The 17,550-nt window shown below is 27.2% G+C and overlaps 1 protein-coding gene across 1 annotated transcript; it reads left to right on the plus strand.

Annotated features, from left to right (window-relative positions):
• The first annotated feature begins 12,712 nt into the window (after nucleotides 1-12,712).
• On the plus strand, nucleotides 12,713-13,859 carry LOC114373832 (TMV resistance protein N-like). The gene is made up of 2 exons (XM_028331376.1): nucleotides 12,713-13,322; nucleotides 13,463-13,859. The coding sequence occupies exons 1-2, from the start codon at nucleotides 12,874-12,876 to the stop codon at nucleotides 13,560-13,562; spliced, it is 549 nt and encodes a 182-aa protein (XP_028187177.1). The 5' UTR covers nucleotides 12,713-12,873; the 3' UTR covers nucleotides 13,563-13,859.
• Nucleotides 13,860-17,550: the final 3,691 nt, after the last annotated feature.

Raw genomic sequence — 17,550 nt, forward strand, 5'->3', positions numbered from 1 at the left:
CCCATTAATTATCGAGTTGGAGAAAGAATATGTTTCATTAGAGGACTGTGTGATTTAATAATAATGGCATTGGGTTGTTCTTGTTCAAATTTGAACTGCATTTTTCCCCTTATGTTCATTAGGATTTTAAGAGGACAGCTGATTCCATTGAAAATTAGATAAATAGTACATGCAATTGACTGTTTAAATGATTTTTATTTTGTAATTTAATCGCAAACTGTTATATACTGTTATATGATAACATTGTAAGTTTGTTAATTTTCAAAAAAACTATCTTAATGGTAATTGTTTTTTATTCATTCACATTATAAAATTTTGTATACTAAAAACACATAAAAATTAAACTCGTTTATGTATATGTTTGATTAAACACTTACTAAAGGATGAGGGGTAATATACAATTACTGTTTTTGGGGTGGTGATGAGGGGGATAATATATACATCATCATGCATCATCAAGAAGACAGCAGTTGTTTGTCTTTTGTAGTAATTGATCAACTGGTCATATATTTAATCTTTACATTTTTTTAAGTTTTTATTGAGGAAAAAAACAAATAGATTTCTTTTTTTAAAATATTTTCAGTACAAGTGGTGCTAAGTGTTAGTTATTACTGCTTAATCATTTCATACTCCTTCTGTACAATGAATGTAATTATATTGCAATATCAAATAAGGATGATTGGCTTGTTTACAACTTTACATTTGTGAATAAATACACAACTTGAGTTTGAATTAATTGAAAATTTTCTTATAATAACTTGCTGATTTTATTTAATTATAAAATATAAATAGTCTCCTCTAATTAACCTTAAATATTTTCTATAAAAAAATATTACAGTATTAGTATATATCATGTAAGGGGAGGAAAAAACACAGCATAGTTATATTTTAAGTGATGTTTTACAAAATTATTTTTACTCAAATTACATCAATATATAACTCTTCAAGAAAAATTATGTCACTAAAATATACTCCATATATAACTTAGGAAGCTTGTACTTCATATTTAACTTAAAAATTATGAAGTCTTAAATTATCAAATAACATAAAAAACAAGTCGAATTATAATTCAAATCCAATACAAAATACTTCGAGTTTAAATTATAGTATAAAATTTGTAGCTAAACATTTTGAATTATTTGATTTAAAAAAATCCTTATTTGGTGTACTACTCGATGGAAAAGCGTAAAGCCCCGAATAATATAGAAGATGATTTTGTTGAATAAAAATAGAGTTTTGGATCTGAAGCCAACTATCGAACAGCTGTATCGCTCACTTTAGCTGGAAAAAGGCAATATGCATGTGTGGGGTTTCAATGAGTTGTGCGATTGACAATCAACAGCTTCTAAAACAAGGCGACAAGATTTCTTATGCAACTTGACAATGTCGTTGATATTTTCTTCAAGACTTACCCTTTTTCTAACACTAAAATTAATTATCCCATCTTTACATGCTATACTCATTTCAATGTAAAAACTACAATTAAAATCACTTAAAATACATTATTTATTTATGCTTATCGATTTAATCCACAAAAAGTGACCCAGTAGAATAAGATAAAATCTCGCAACTAATAGGTCACAAGTTCAAACATTCACTTGTCTCTTTATCTTATTTTAGGAGAAGATAAACGTAAGTATAAAACTACTTTTTGAGTCCAAAGATTTTTCTTTTTCTTGAATGGAGTGTTATTCCTTCCTAAATTTTCTTTCAGAAAAAAAATAAGGTTTTAAAATTAATAACAATCTTTTTCATATGGATATATCAGTTATTAAAACATGCACTTGCATACTCATATCAGAACATGTGCAAAATGCAATTTTTGCTTTATTTCCAATAATTGATCACCCTTAATTGGAAAACTAGAAATGCCTGCCTTATTACAAAAGTACATGGTTCCAGAATATTATACTGACAAATGAAAGAAAACCATGGCAATAAAAAAAGCCCCCATGTAAGATGTAACTTTTTAAAATTTAATAAAACTTACCGTCAGGAGAGGTTCTCTTCATTATAAAAAAAAACGAATATAAATCAATATTTTCAATTAAAATTCTCTAGTTAAACTATAAATGTCTCATATATGGTTAACTCAGGAATTAACAGAGCTTAAGATTTTTAAGGGCATTTAGAAGAGTTTATAGAAAATTTATTTAAATTCATGAAAATAATTTATGATCTATATAAATTATTTTTAAAATATTTTAATAAATTTCTTCGTGTAACTTATTAAAATAAGTTTTTTAAGTTTATTTAAAAAATATATAATTAAAACTTTGACGACATAACATAAGTCTGCACGTGTAAGAAATTGGTTTACCTTTTGTTTTGTTTGGAGATAAAAGTAAGCTAAACGGAAATATATTAACGGCTGGATTTTATTTTAAACATATTTTTTATTATTAACTAATTTTTATTAGAATTTGTAAGATGGTGTGGGGTTTTAGCTTTATTTAATGAGTTTTCTCTTCATAATTTCATATTTTTTTCTAAAATATAACTAATAATGTTAAATATATTTAAGAGAAAATAATTAATACAATATACTTAAAATAATTTTATAATTTAGTTAGATTTTAGTAATTTCAAAACAAGAAAAGAAATTTAAACATGGAATTATTTTCGAATAAATTTACCAATCGCATTACTTGTAATTACGTTCTGGCAATTTATTTCAACGAACTTCAACTCAACCCATTGAACAACTGCAATGGGCTTTCGAAATTATCCACTTAAATTATTGTGGATCTATATATGTTACTTTAATAATGGACTAAAAAAGTTGTCGCATGGGCCCCTATAACCGGGAGCGTGAAGGAGTCCATTTAAAAGCTGGAAATTATAAAAATAGCTTTCAAGGAAGTTAATTGTTTATCGCAAGAATTAAGCTTCTTCATTATGGGTATTTTATTAAGAAAAGAAAATAATGTGGTACGTCTGTTTCAAAAATCACTCATAAAATGAAGAAGTGAAACAATTATGTTTCCTAAAATCACTCACTAAAAGAGAGAAGGGAAAGAATGGTGTGAAGTTTTGTTGTCTTCTAACTTTTGTTTTTAATTTAATTTTAATAAAATTTGACGGATAATTATAACATGTTTATATATAATTATATATACTTAAGTGTGGTTGATAGAAGAGTTGATGAATTACTAGTTTGAGATTGATGGGCTTCGATAGCTTTTGTTTTGAAATATGCATCAATAGTAGATGCTTTTCATAGTGTTCTCTACAACATATAATTATAAGTTTAAGTTTCAAAACACTTAAAACAAGTCTAAACTAAGCACCATATATTAAGATGTAAAATATGTTCTAAACAATAAATCTAAACATATTTTCACTTTTCCTGAATTTAAATAAATCTATTAATTAACAAATTTTCAGTTTTTAAAATATGTTCTAATTTCTAACCAAGTCTTTTCACTTTTTAGGATATGCATGCATACATGCAGAATATTCAAATGCGAAGGTTTCAATGGAACCGTGTTTCCCCTCGTTAAAATGCATGGCTTCTAGAGAAAAATGTTTATGAATTAATTAATCAAAGGAAAATGCACGTACTGTTCTGCCCCTTGTTTATATATATACACATGCATGCACTAAGACTGAAAACAACACACAAGGAAAAACCACAAATAGTTTGGACTTTAGAGTAGGAAATTAACGCACACGCATGCACGTACCAAAAATGATCATGAATCAGCCTAGAGGCAAGCAGTGCCGTAATATTGCTCAGCCTGTGTACGATGTTTTCATAAACTATCACAAGTTTGACAGCAGGGAGCATTCGTTCCTTTGCTCTATGATCATCTTAGGAACAAGGGAATCAAACCCTTCTTAGACACCATCAACATGAAACCTGGCCATAAGCTATTTGAGCATATCAACAAAGCCATTCATAGCTCCAAGGTTGGTGTTGCTGTCCCCACAAATCGTTATTGTAATTCCTACTTCTGTCTTCACGAACTTGCCCTTCTTCATGAGTCCAAGAAAAGGGTTGTCCCTATCTTTTATGACATCAAGCCCTCACAGCTTCAGGTTGAGGGCAACGCACGTTGTCCACCTCAAGTGCTCCAAACGTTCACGTCTGCTCTGGAAGAAACTAAATACACTGTAGGAGTCACCTTTGACTCTTTAAATGGGTACAGTGATTTCTTATTCTTCTTGCTCCTTTTTCGCAGAACTAGCTTGACTGATATATATAAATTAATTTTCTGGTATATATTTATATTGTTTAACATAATATGATTAACGCCATAAGTTCGATTTTGATTTGTTCAGGTACTGGATGGAGCTGCAAAGACGGATTTAGGATGCTGTGATCATGAACTTGCTTGAGGTAGAGGACGAGGAAAACCACAATAGGCAACTGTGAGGCCAGCATGTTGATGCCATTAGCTAGTCTCATTGGCACTCGAAATTTTGATGATACATACATCGAATTCATTCTACAGTAATTAACAAGTGTCATCATTTAATTGAAGGAATAAAATAAAATGAATACACAAAAGTGACAAAATATCATACATTTATCAAAATAACCTAACATCGTCCAATATAAAATCTTTAGTCTACTTAGTTTTTATCTCTTTTGAGTCTTCTTAGGTCCAGCCTATCATTTTCTTACCTTGCTTTTTTGGCTAAGATAGTCTCCCAACTTTCCATGTTTTCCAAACCCAATATAGTCCACATTTTTTTTTTAATTATGTGGCGAATTAAATGCGATAAAATTTATTTTTCTCGTCGATGAACCAATAACAGTTTAATTTCCTGAGAGGGTGGGTGTGCCTTTTCTTACAGGCTTTTAGTTCGGTCTTGTATCCAACACTGTGTTACTTTGAAATGGGATATATTTGTCAGGAATATAACACTGGTCGAGCTTCAATGCAATAGAACATGATTTCTTTTCAACTTCTAAACCAATTTCTTATGTATGTGTTAAGTTTTGTTTGATCCCTTCAAGATCATCTTTCTCCATTTAGTCATGATTTGAGCACCATCAGACTCCAAAGTCTTCTTCCTTCCACTATTTTGATTATTCGAGCGCCATCAAAATCTCCAAAGCCTTCTTCTTTTGTTGTGTGGTGTATTTCTTACTCGATCTGTTGAATCAAATCAATTTACTTAATTTTTTTTTTTATACAACAAATATGTTATTTTAAAATTTTAAATGGGACATTCCCAACTTCCAATGTTGCTCTACATAAATATCGGTTGCCTTGTTTTTGTCTTATTGTACGTACTCTCTGCTGTAACTTACTACAAAACAATACCCAGTTATTAAAATTAAGTATAACTAATTAAATAAAATATATTTAAGGCTTAAATACATTTTTTTATAATTTAGTATTTTTTTATTTATGTAAAAAAAATCATTTTAATCCTTACAAAACTGTATTTATTTTGTTTTTTTTATTAAAGTATAAGGACTAAAACAAAACAAACACATTTTAGAAAAACTAAAACAAAAAAAATTATAAGAATAAAAATAAAATAAAAAATACTAAATTATACGATACAAAAAATATATTTAAGCCTAGATTTAAATAAAAATTTAAACTAAATTGTTGGACAAGTGGTCTCAATAACTTCAGAGGGGGTGAATTAAGTTTCAAAAATTTTTCACTGACAAATTTTAATCCTCTTTTAAATGACATATGATAAGCTTAGAATGCAGAAGAATAAGCCGTAATTAAATTAACCAATATTCCTTTAAACGTGCAAGACAAGATTAGTTGCAATAAAATAAATGAGATAAGGGAAGAGAGAATTGTAAACTCGATTTCACTGGTTTGACCACTTCCAGACCTTAAGCAACCCACTTGAGATTTTTCACTATCTCCTTTACAGACTTTGAACACAATTTAGAATTCCTCATCCTTGTGTTTGAGATTCTCACAAGCTAAGAGACAAACAGTCTCTTGATTACAACTGAGTTTTTAAGATGTACAGATTTATATCTTATAGAGTAGATGATACAAATTGAAGATCTTATAAGAATTATCAATAGATTTGCAAGTGTTTGGTCAATAGTTCTTTAGAGAGCATTTGACAATTAAGTTCTCTTAGAATCTCTCTTTTAATTTTTGAAGTCAAACATATATATATAGGTCCATTGTGCCTTTTCAAAATGGTTGGAAGAAATATGTCTTTTCAAAAAGTTTTTCTGAAATTTTTTCACTGGTAATCAATAACAATTTTTGATAATCGATTATAGATTTCAAATTTCAAATTTCAATTTCAATTTTTAAATTTCAAAATTTCAAACTTTTTAAAATAATTTTGCTTGCAATCAATTACCTGGTAATCGATTGCAATCACTAAGTGACTCTCTTTAACAAAAATAGACTAACACTTAGTTTTCTTTCTTGATCTTTGTTTTTTTGGTCTTAATTTGTACTTGAAATAAAACTTGTGTTATTTTTATCTTGACATCATCAAAACCTTCGTACACATACATTCACATAAACTAATAAAATTAAGTATTACACAACCCAACACATGGTTTAAAATTTTTAAAAAGTTAATTTCAATAATCTAATGATAATAGTTTAGCAAAAGGTTGGAGAGGGAAAAAACATTGTGTAAAACCCTAAAAATCTAAAAAGAAGACAAGAAATAAATAGATAAATAAATAAATAACAAACAAATAAAATAAGGAAGATGTGATTAATTTATACTAATTTGAAAAATAATTTAAATTATGATTTTAATAATTATTACTTACTATAATTAACCAATGATAATTTGATTTGGGGTTGTCTACATATTTTTGCAGTTAGCACAAAAGGTGATTTACGTCCTCAACCAAAAATAAACTCTCAGTTTTGGAGAAGAGACGGGCTGATCTCAATCTTATTAATGCAAATGAGGGAGAGAGGGTTTGGTATAATTTGGGCAGTTTGGGTTCTCTAAAAACAAATTGAATTATAGAGCTTGGCCGCACCCTACATTTCTCAATCAGACAGAGACATAGGGAGGAGAAATTTGATTCGATTTCAGATTACATAAAAAACATGAGTATCAATGACAAAAAATAAGATAAAGCAAATAATAACAAAACAGCTAAATCGTGAATTTCTTGTGTGTCACTTTTGATATGCTTGTTTCGACATGTGCCAAATACTGTATCTGACTTCGGTTTTGTTTGGGGTTCAAGGAAGAAGAAAAAACGACATGTTTGTAATCTGAACTGTAGTAAAACACATGCTCTATTTATATTGGATTTGTCATATTTCAGAAAACATGGGTTCATATATGGTTTACTGGTGAAATGGATTCATTCAACTCTATTTAAATTTTAAAAAATAATAATTACAGTTCATTGATTAACACTGTTATATATAATAATACATTATTATCATCAAAGTAAGATTATTGATTTTTACAATAAATATTTTAAAATCACATTTATTTACCTTTAAAGTTTCAATATGTAAACAAAAATTATACTGATAATATGAAAAATAAACTCTTAAATTAATCAATTTTTAAAAATTGAGGGTCTTAAAAACACCAGGAAAAGTAAAATTAAATTAAAAATTGAGTATATTAACTTATGCATATGTTTATTTAAAAATGGCATATGAAATTAAAATTATTACTGCTAAAACATTAAAAACTAATTTAACTAAATATTATTTAAACATTTTTCTTATAATATATATGAATATATATGAATAAAATTAAATTAATCAACATTGTAAATATTCAATTACAGTAAAAAAAAAATCAATTATTTAAGGAAATCTACAATATTTTACTAAGATATTCATCATATATGCATATTTACTTATTTTTTTATTTAACTTGAATTTTTAGTTGAAAAGAATTACTAAATAGATTAGATGTGTGTACACATTTTTTTAGCATTAGTGCATTAACAAAACTAAACTCGTACTAAAAAAATAATATATATATATATATATATATATATATATATATATAATATTTAATTATAGAAAAAGTCATTAGCTTAAATTTGAAGCACCAATAACTTTATTGAAATATTCTATTACATTCTTTTTTGTAAATAACGGCTCAAGATAATTGGCGATTCTCATTTATTTATTATAAATTGCATATTAACCGAAAATTCAAATCCGAACCAAATTATGTACTTGTTAATTGTTATTAATTAAAAGAAGTCATTTAGCTATTGAAATTTATTTATTTTCATTGCTGGACGTGATATATAGGTGAACTCTAAAATTACTCGAGCACAATGTTTTGGGATCATAAATTAAATATTTTGTAGGGATTATAGGTGGTTAAAAATTCCAATTACCCTAAAATTAGTTTATGATGTTTATCTATATAAAATTGAAGCATGCATAAAAAATATATAAAATCCAAACAAATTCATAAGTATAGTTATTTTAAAAATATGGTTTAATTAGATCAAATTGGATGGATCATATAATTTAAGGAATGAATAAAAATTCATTTTTTTTATTTCCAAATCCAATAGAGCATCTAATTAATATTTTATGGATCAAAATCGATCCAAAATATTTTTTTTTAATTTATTTACTAAATTAATGAAGAATTCTACAATAGCTTCTCATATATTAATTTTATGATAATAGTTTAAATTTTAAAGAATATCTATTTATTTTTAAAAATTATCTTAAAAGATCAATAAAATAAATAACTTTTCTTTAAATGAGAAAATATTTTGTAATTTGAGCCGTTATGGCTCGGTTCTAATTTATTTTGTCCAAGAGGGTCGAAGAGCTTTTATTTAGGCCAGCAAGAAATATGTTTTGGGCATAAGTTCTGTCATAGGTATGACTTAGTCCATGAAAAGAAAAGTCGCAAATTAAACCATAATATGATAGATGAACTCAAAATGGCTGTAAATAAAATCACTTGGTTTAATTAGCAGTCCTTCATGTTGGACTAAAGGGATGCAAATAAAATGGTCCATAGGATTATTCATTTTAATTCCGTAAACAGTAAACAAAGCGGGTTGGAATGGTTCTTTTGACTTGCTTGCTCCCAACGTTCGTTCCTTTGATTTGAACCTTTCAAAATGTAGGTAGTTTCTCTGCTAGCACCAAAAAATGGTCTGAACAGTGGCTTCTTATTGAGGTAATTTCAACAGTCACATGCATTGAGCCAATTTAAAGACAAAAGAACCCAAAATAGGGGCGTGAATGAACGAGTCCATGAAGAAGCTATAAGCTGAAACCAATGCCTGAAAGAGACTCCCCTTCTTCTGTTTTCCAATGTTTGCTCCAAATTAAAATCGTAATATATACCTCAGTGAAATATCAATTTTCACTGAGACGTAACGAGCACAAGGACGAATTGAAACATATTGAGTGTATTTGGAAACATGCTCTGCACTTAAAAAAAAAATGGTGTTCATAGTGCGAAAAACGAAAAAATTATAATTAGTACGTATTCATTTTGATATTAAATGTCAAATCCATAATCAATTTCTAAAACATGCACTATGTTGAATTGAAAAAGAAAACACATAAAACTGTATAATTGAATTCAAAATGATATTAGAGTCACAAACAGCAATTAATCTACATTTATTTATGAATATCAAATTATAAACATAAAATTAAGACAAAATGGTTTATATTATTAAAAGAGTAGCAGATCAAGAAAAATAATGTAGCAATTTTAAAAGACGTATAAGATATGTCATCAACTTACCAAATTGAAATTCTTTAATTTATGCAGTATAAGATGTAAACAGAAATCAACGTGCATGACTTGAATCAAGACTTGAACACTCAACTTTCAAAATAAATTATATTGACTAATGCCTTTTTCCTTGTTCTTTGTCGGGAAAGTGAATGTACCGGCTTCAAACTATAAGGAATTCAAAACTGAATTCAAGTGTGTGATACATTAGTCTTCAATTTCTATCCAATTTCATATATTTTAGTTGAAAATATTTTTTTATATATAAGTAATATTAATATCAAGAAAACATTTTTTAAGACAACATTTTTTTAGGAAACTAAGACAACATATAATATGGATTGTTTTAAATTTTTTCATTAAGGTCCCAAATTAATGGTTCAGATTTTTTATAACTTCATTATTTATTATTCGTGTGTTTGTCTTCTGTCACAGTCAATCTTAATTTTTAAAATTTTAATTAATTAACAGTTATAATTTCGTAATGTTATTAAACTTGACTAAATTCTGGACTCAATCATGGAAGTAGGTTATTGATTTGACTAATAATTATTAGTCAAACCAGTTAAAATGCATGTGTGTAATAAATATAACAATAGAAATAGTATAAATACTATAAGGAATATATAGTTGTGGAGGTAGTTAATGTTACTTAATTATTATATCTTAGGACGATAAATAAACCAAATTTTAAAAGTATGATTCTCTATCAACCCATTTATCCCCTTTCCCGATCCACGAAAGAATAAATAACTTCAATATCATAATTACGTAGGTATGAATGTGATGTCTTTTATTTATTTATCTTAAATCGTTGCACTTCACGTGTTCAACTATCCTAGCTATGTATTAATATATAGAACTTTTTGTGAAATTCTTTAGCACTTTTTGAAAATCTCATATGTACATACATACCTTGTTTCACTCTTATTCTGTAAAGTGAAATTAAAAACTTTAAACTAAATTTTCAATAGGATCAATGAATCGAAAGGGGAAATCGATCATGTTTATATTCGGTAACAACCCAGAAATTTCAGGTATAATGGGAACAAGATTATACTTATGTATAATAAATTAAAGACAATAAAACTTAAATCACAACTTGATATTATATTAGTCCCCATATCATCTTAAAAAGACAAAAATATGATGTTGATTGGGGTATGTGCATGTCCCCATATCATCCTGTATAGGTCCTTCCCTACGTATGTTCACATGTATTGTAATTAAAAGCCATCAAGAAAAGACAAGACGAGAAAAATAATGCATTCCCAGGATCAATTTGTGCTTGATAAATTTTTTTTCCCTTAGTAAAACTAATTTCTTATTAAAACAGCGAAATGAATACAAGGTGTATCCATCTGCACGAACAAATTTCAGCCAGCCCACAAAGTTCTTAACCCCAATTGCTCCCTAAAACTACCAAAATATAACTCTTCCTGTAGCTCGTTAACTTTTGTGCTTGATAATAAAATTACTTTAAGGTGTCTTTAGTGTGTACACCAGTTGGGTGTGTGAGATAAATCCACCTACCAACTAGGCTCTAAACACCAAGGGTATTTCTAATTAATTTCAAACTTCAATAAATGTAAGCAACAATTTATTTATTTTTTGTAAACAATTGACGAGTCATATATATACCGTGGTTTCTTAATTCCAAATGAATACTTGACCGCAGTAGTACTGCTCAATTGCCACTCAATATTCCATTTCGTGTCAGTTAGAAATTAAAGATGAAACGAAATTAACACATAGCTCTGTCAAGGTATACCATTTTGAGATTTATAGTTGAGACCTATTCTTAATTCAACACTTGCCAAGGATGGAAAATTCTCATGATGATGTATATTTTCTCCAAATTCTTCGATATTTTACAGTATCATGGAGAGAGAAAACATTAATTTATGCAAAGTAGTATTTATGTTATTATCAGGCCAGTGTAATAACAAGTAAGGCGTCCAAAGTTGTAAGAAATTAATTACTCTTTGATATTTTTAAGAGAAAATAGGTTTTTTTTTTATATTTCTTAACCCTTTTATCAGCATCTTTGGGCGGCATTTATATCTAGTTATATTTAATCATCTTAACATTGTGCATGGTTATATTGGTTTATTTTAGAGTTATTTTTTCTCTAATTGTTTAAGGGAATTTTAAAAAAAGTTATTAATTTTCTCATAAATATTACAGCAGCCATCAATAAAAGTTTAATATAGTCTACTTAAAATATTAGTACCAAAGAAAATAAATTTTAAAATATTTTAAAATTATCGACTACATTTTATGCATTTTATATAGATTATGGTTAATGCTTTTTATTATTTTAAAAAAATGTAAATTTTGAAGTCCTTGTACAGATGTTATAAAGATAGAAATTCTCTCTCAATATATATACTGTTAATTTATTATTTTTTTATTAGTGAAAAAATTTGAACCTATAATCTATTTTTCTTTTTCTTTATTTTTTCATCAAATTAATCTTATATTTCTTAAATTTATATATAATATATATCTATATGATATAGCTAAGTACTATCTCTCATTAAGTAAATGGACCTCTACACAAAAAAAGAGAGTAAAAATTAAAGGGGACTCAAGGAAACAACCGTTAAATTTCCCACAAAATTAAGGTAAAAGAATGACCATGTCATGTTAGAGAGATTCGTGTAGCCGAGAGAGAGAGAGAGAGAGAGAGAGAGAGAGAGAGAGAGAGAGAGAGAGAGAGAGAGAGAGAGAGAGAGAGAGAGAGAGAGAGAGAGAGAGAGAGAGAGAGAGAGAGAGAGAGAGAGAGAGAATAGCTAGGATACGTAATTACGTCTTTGAAGGACAAGTGTTCCCAAATCTTGATCCATAGTCAGGAAATTCAAACGCTTTTACTCTTTTTGTTCTCTGAGTTCTCCTTTCAAATACCTAGTATTTTCTCGAGTCCACCAAAACTCCGTAAGTTTAATTAAAAAATTCGTTCTTTAATGAAACCCCTTTTCCACAAAATTTCACTATATATATATTGATTTATAAACACACATCTTTGTCCATCAGATCTAGCCTATCTATATTTAAAACTCTCCCCCACCTACAAAGAAAACACATACACAAGTACACACACAACACAACTAAGTAGGAAGAAACAAAGTTTCGTTGCAAAATACCAACAAAACAATTTATAAGGTAGTTAACGTGCGTCTAAGATTGTAGCTAGTAGAAGGAGCCATGCAGCGTTTACCCGCCAAAATGATAGCCAAAATCGCTCGTCCAGCATGCGATGTCTTCATAAACCACCGTGGGATAGACACAAAAAGGAACGTTTCGGGGTTGTTGTACGATAATCTTACGAGGATGGGAGTGAGGTCCTTCTTGGACAGCATGAACATGAAACCTGGGGATAGGCTTTTCGACCACATTGATAGGGCTATCCTAGGTTGCAAGGTTGGTGTTGCGGTCTTCTCTCCTCGTTATTGTGACTCCTATTTCTGCCTCCACGAGCTAGCTCTTCTCATGGAGTCCAACAAAAGGGTTGTTCCGATTTTCTATGATGTGAAACCGTCGCAGCTTGTGGTCAAGGACAACGGAACACGTTCTCCAAAGGAGCTTCAGAGGTTCAGTTTAGCACTTGAGGAAGCTAAAAACACCGTGGGTTTGACGTTTGATTCTTTGAATGGGTAAATATCTACAATTGCATACACATACATGTTCTCTCTCTCTTTCTTTTTCTCCTCTGGTTTCATGGTTTATACTTTATATTTATATATGAACTTGGGATTAATTTAATTAACTTTGATGTGATGGGTTTTAATTTCAGGGACTGGTCGGAGTGGCTAAGGAATGCTTCCGATGCGGTGATCATGAACTTGCGGGAGGTAGAGGAAGAAAGGAAACACGCGAGGAAGCAACAACGTTGAATGCTTCAATGTTCATATTGTTGGATAACCACAACATAAATTCATTTATTTTTTTTCGTATATATAATATGGGATCTTAATGAGAGAGACCATATGCTCGATGCCTTTAACATCGATCACTCAATTCTGTGGCCTGAATTCGCTTAATAATTTGGTTTAGGCTTCAGTTATATATTTTTTTAAATGCAAAATTTATTTAAATTGGCTAAACAGAAGCACAAGAAGTGCTTTGACTAATTCATTTGTATTACAAAATTCATTGATTAATTCATTTGTATTACCAAATTTTTTGATTAATCCCCCCGCCCCCCACCTCTCTCGTTCTATTTTTTGTAGTGCTTTGCCTATCTAATTGTATAATTTCTTTTATTCTCTGATATATAGCAATTTGCTTGGAAACCCATTTTGCGCTGTAGTATTTAATTTCATCCACAATTCGGGATTTTTAGGACACATCACACAAGTCACAATTTCAAGGATAAAATCTATAAATTGTAGTTAATTTATTAATTATATTCTTCAACATATATATATATATATATATATATATATATATATATATATATATATATATATATATATATATATATATATATATATATTGTTCAAATCAATGCTGCAAAATGCAATCGCAACTAGTATTCTATTTATCCATTGTATATTATTCTTCTTATTTTCAGCTTTGATATATTATTATGATAATAGGTAATGTTTTATATTCATAAAATTTTTACAAAATAAAAAAAATCATATAAAAAATAAAAGAAATTACATGCACCGTGCATATATAAAGTTGGGAAGATTAAAACCGTCCACCGGCAACTAGGGCACCAATGCGTGACGAAGTTTATCCTGTATATTCGGGGCTTCTTCTTTACGTACGACTATTAAAAAGTGCAAAGCGGGTTTCTAGTTTTGTATTAATATTTTTAAAGATGAGATATAATATTAAATAAACAGATAAAATTAGTTATGTATTAAAATAAAAATTAATTTTTTTATATTTGAGATAAGAGGAAATATTTAGTAAAAAAACAAGATGATAATAATAGTTTGATTCTTTGAGTTAATAATAATTGTTATGTTTTAGGAAATAATAGTTTGACTATGCAATATATTTTAATTAGTTTTTAATTCTTTTACTAGTTAAAAAGTTCATTTGGTTGTTGGATAAATAAATTTTTTAATAACTTTTAACATTTTTTGAAACATTATTTCAAATAGTATTTTTTAAAACATTAATTAGCTTTTATCTTTTTATATTTCTAATTTTTTATATTTCCTCTTATCTTTTAGTTTTTTTATATTTTTTTCATTATTATCCTTTATATATTTATTCATTTTTCTTGTTATCTTTTAAAATAAATTTTAATTTTAATTTTTTTTTTCATTTTACACTTTTATTTCTAATTTAATAAGCTAATTTTTTAGCTTTCAGCTAATTTTTTCAAACATGGTTTTTATTGAAAAAAAAAATGGTTTTTCTTTAAAAAAAAGTTTATTAAACAAACATTTCCCCCTCAAGGGAAAAAAAACATTCCCCCTCCTTATAAACATTTATAAGTTAGTGTATTTGGTTGGTTTAAAAGACAATTTGATGAAATTAGATATTTATTTGGTAAATTGTTTTATTTTTGTAATTTATATACTATTTTGGTAGTATTTTTAAAACTTAATTTTATATAGAATTTGAGCTTATACGATCTTAACTGTTTTTCTTCTCTCTCTTATTTGTGAAGGGGAAATATGTTTGTGCTTTTTTTAAAAGAACACAAGTATCCTGTATGACAAACAACCTAATATCACTAGTTAAGCTGGAATTACCCAAAACCGATATTTACATGTGTTTAAATCGGTGTTTGAGCTAGGTTTAACACTACTCAATAATGAAGTAAACACTATTAACTTAGAGAGAACAAAATTTCATACAGAAAATGCTAATTGACGATAAAATATATTAAAATATGACACACTTTATTTGAGTCTTTATATTTAAAAATTTATTATCTTAATCCGAGAATTAATTTTAACTGTTGATTGTTAAATTTTAAACACTAGACCAGAAAGATCAATATTTTCTTAATTAAGAACTTAAAAAAATAATTGAGTAAGAATTAAAATCATGATCTTTAGAGTGAATAACATTCCTTTATCACTAGATCCACATGGTCATTTGAATATCGCAAAATAGTATTAATATAAGATTTAAGCAAAAATAATTTAAAATTCAAATTTTATTCTTTTTTAATTTATTATATTTTTATAATTTTAAATATTGTCTTTTAAAATATGATATATAAGATTAAATTATATTTTCATGTAAATTAGAATATGCATACATATATAAGTTTTATTTTAATTTTATATATTACTTACAAAATTAGAGTCCTCTTATTTTTTAATGTATAAAATTTAACAACTTTAGCGAAAATACCTATAAATTAATAAAACTGTTAATGAAATTATTAGATCTTAGAAAATTAAAAATTAATTGTGTTATTCTTTTTATGCTGATGAAAATAAGGGGAAAGAATAGTCTTTGAATCCAAGAAAGAAAAAGCTTCTGAGCTAAAAAAATATATTTGCAAAGGACTTATTTACCTACCACTTCAGTCTTCACTCCTCTTAGACCAATTCTTTCATTCATGTAAAAAAAAACCGTGATTTTTCGTAATAATATAAAATGTGCGAGATACGCGCATAGCATAGAAGAAGTGATGAATGTACCAAAAAAGTACAAGTGTACGTATTTCCAAAAATAGTAGTATATAGGCGTAAAGAAACAACGGCAGTGCAATAACAAGAACCACTATAGTGCACCGGATGTTGGTGGTTGACATTTTGTTATGATTATTGATTAGTGAGTGAATTGAATGCCATCAAAAATGCTTGGTCTTTTCCACTCTAATCTCCGGTACTACTTTACCCAACTAGCCACTCAGGCAACATTCAAACTCCTCCATAATTTCACTTTTCAATTTCATTGTCTTTTATTTCTGACTAATAAAAATTCATTTTATATGTTTATTAATTTTTACAATAATTTTCTTTAAATATATAATCATGATTTCTGATTTATTGAGAAAGTAAAATTATTTTACTATATGATTATGAAATTTTATATTACATTAAAAATTTATCCATATAATCTTTAGACTTTTCTAATTTAAAGTTAGACCAATTTTTTTTTTTTTTACTGAAAGTTAGTTAAACCAATTTATATTGTTATGTGTTACTAATATTAAACTTTATTAGATTTTGACCCGTGCATTACACGGGATATACAAGATATTTAACAACTTTTATTTGAATTTTGTATGATTTATAATTTGTTAAACTTTTCGTTTTATACTTTCATAAAAATAATTCATTCCCATTTAATTTTTTCCACATATTTTTTATGTTCGTAAAATAAAATATTCAATAAATTATTTAAATCAGAAAAAAATCATAAAAACTACATTCAAATCAAAATTATTATAATTAAAAATATTAATTGACCATAATAATTTAAATATTAATATGATTATTGACAAATTGTTCATCCTATGAATTAAGTGAAAAATTCTACTTGCTCTATATAGAAAAAAATAATGACTATGAGTTATATTTTATATGTAACTTTATTTTGATATATTGGCATATGCATATCAGTTTCTAAAAGAAACATAATTTTTTTTTGGGTAGAATAAAATCATGAATATTTTATTTGCTTAAAAATTAATTTAGAAACTAATTTTTTTCTGAAGAAAAGCATAGTAATTATGTTGGTTTAATTTGATTTTGTTATGTAATTAAATATATTAATTATGTAAAATAAATTTTAACTTTTATTGGGCCAAAAAAGTTAATAAAAAGTTTATCCCTTTGGATTTAATAAAAAAAAAATCTACCTGATTTTATGAAATATGTTCATCTTGTGCGTTATATTCTATATATTTTATATGATAAGTTAAGTGTAAATTTCTCTTGATACTTTCATGAAAAA

Source organism: Glycine soja, chromosome 11 (assembly GCF_004193775.1).
Source record: "Glycine soja cultivar W05 chromosome 11, ASM419377v2, whole genome shotgun sequence".
Lineage (NCBI taxonomy): Eukaryota > Viridiplantae > Streptophyta > Magnoliopsida > Fabales > Fabaceae > Glycine > Glycine soja.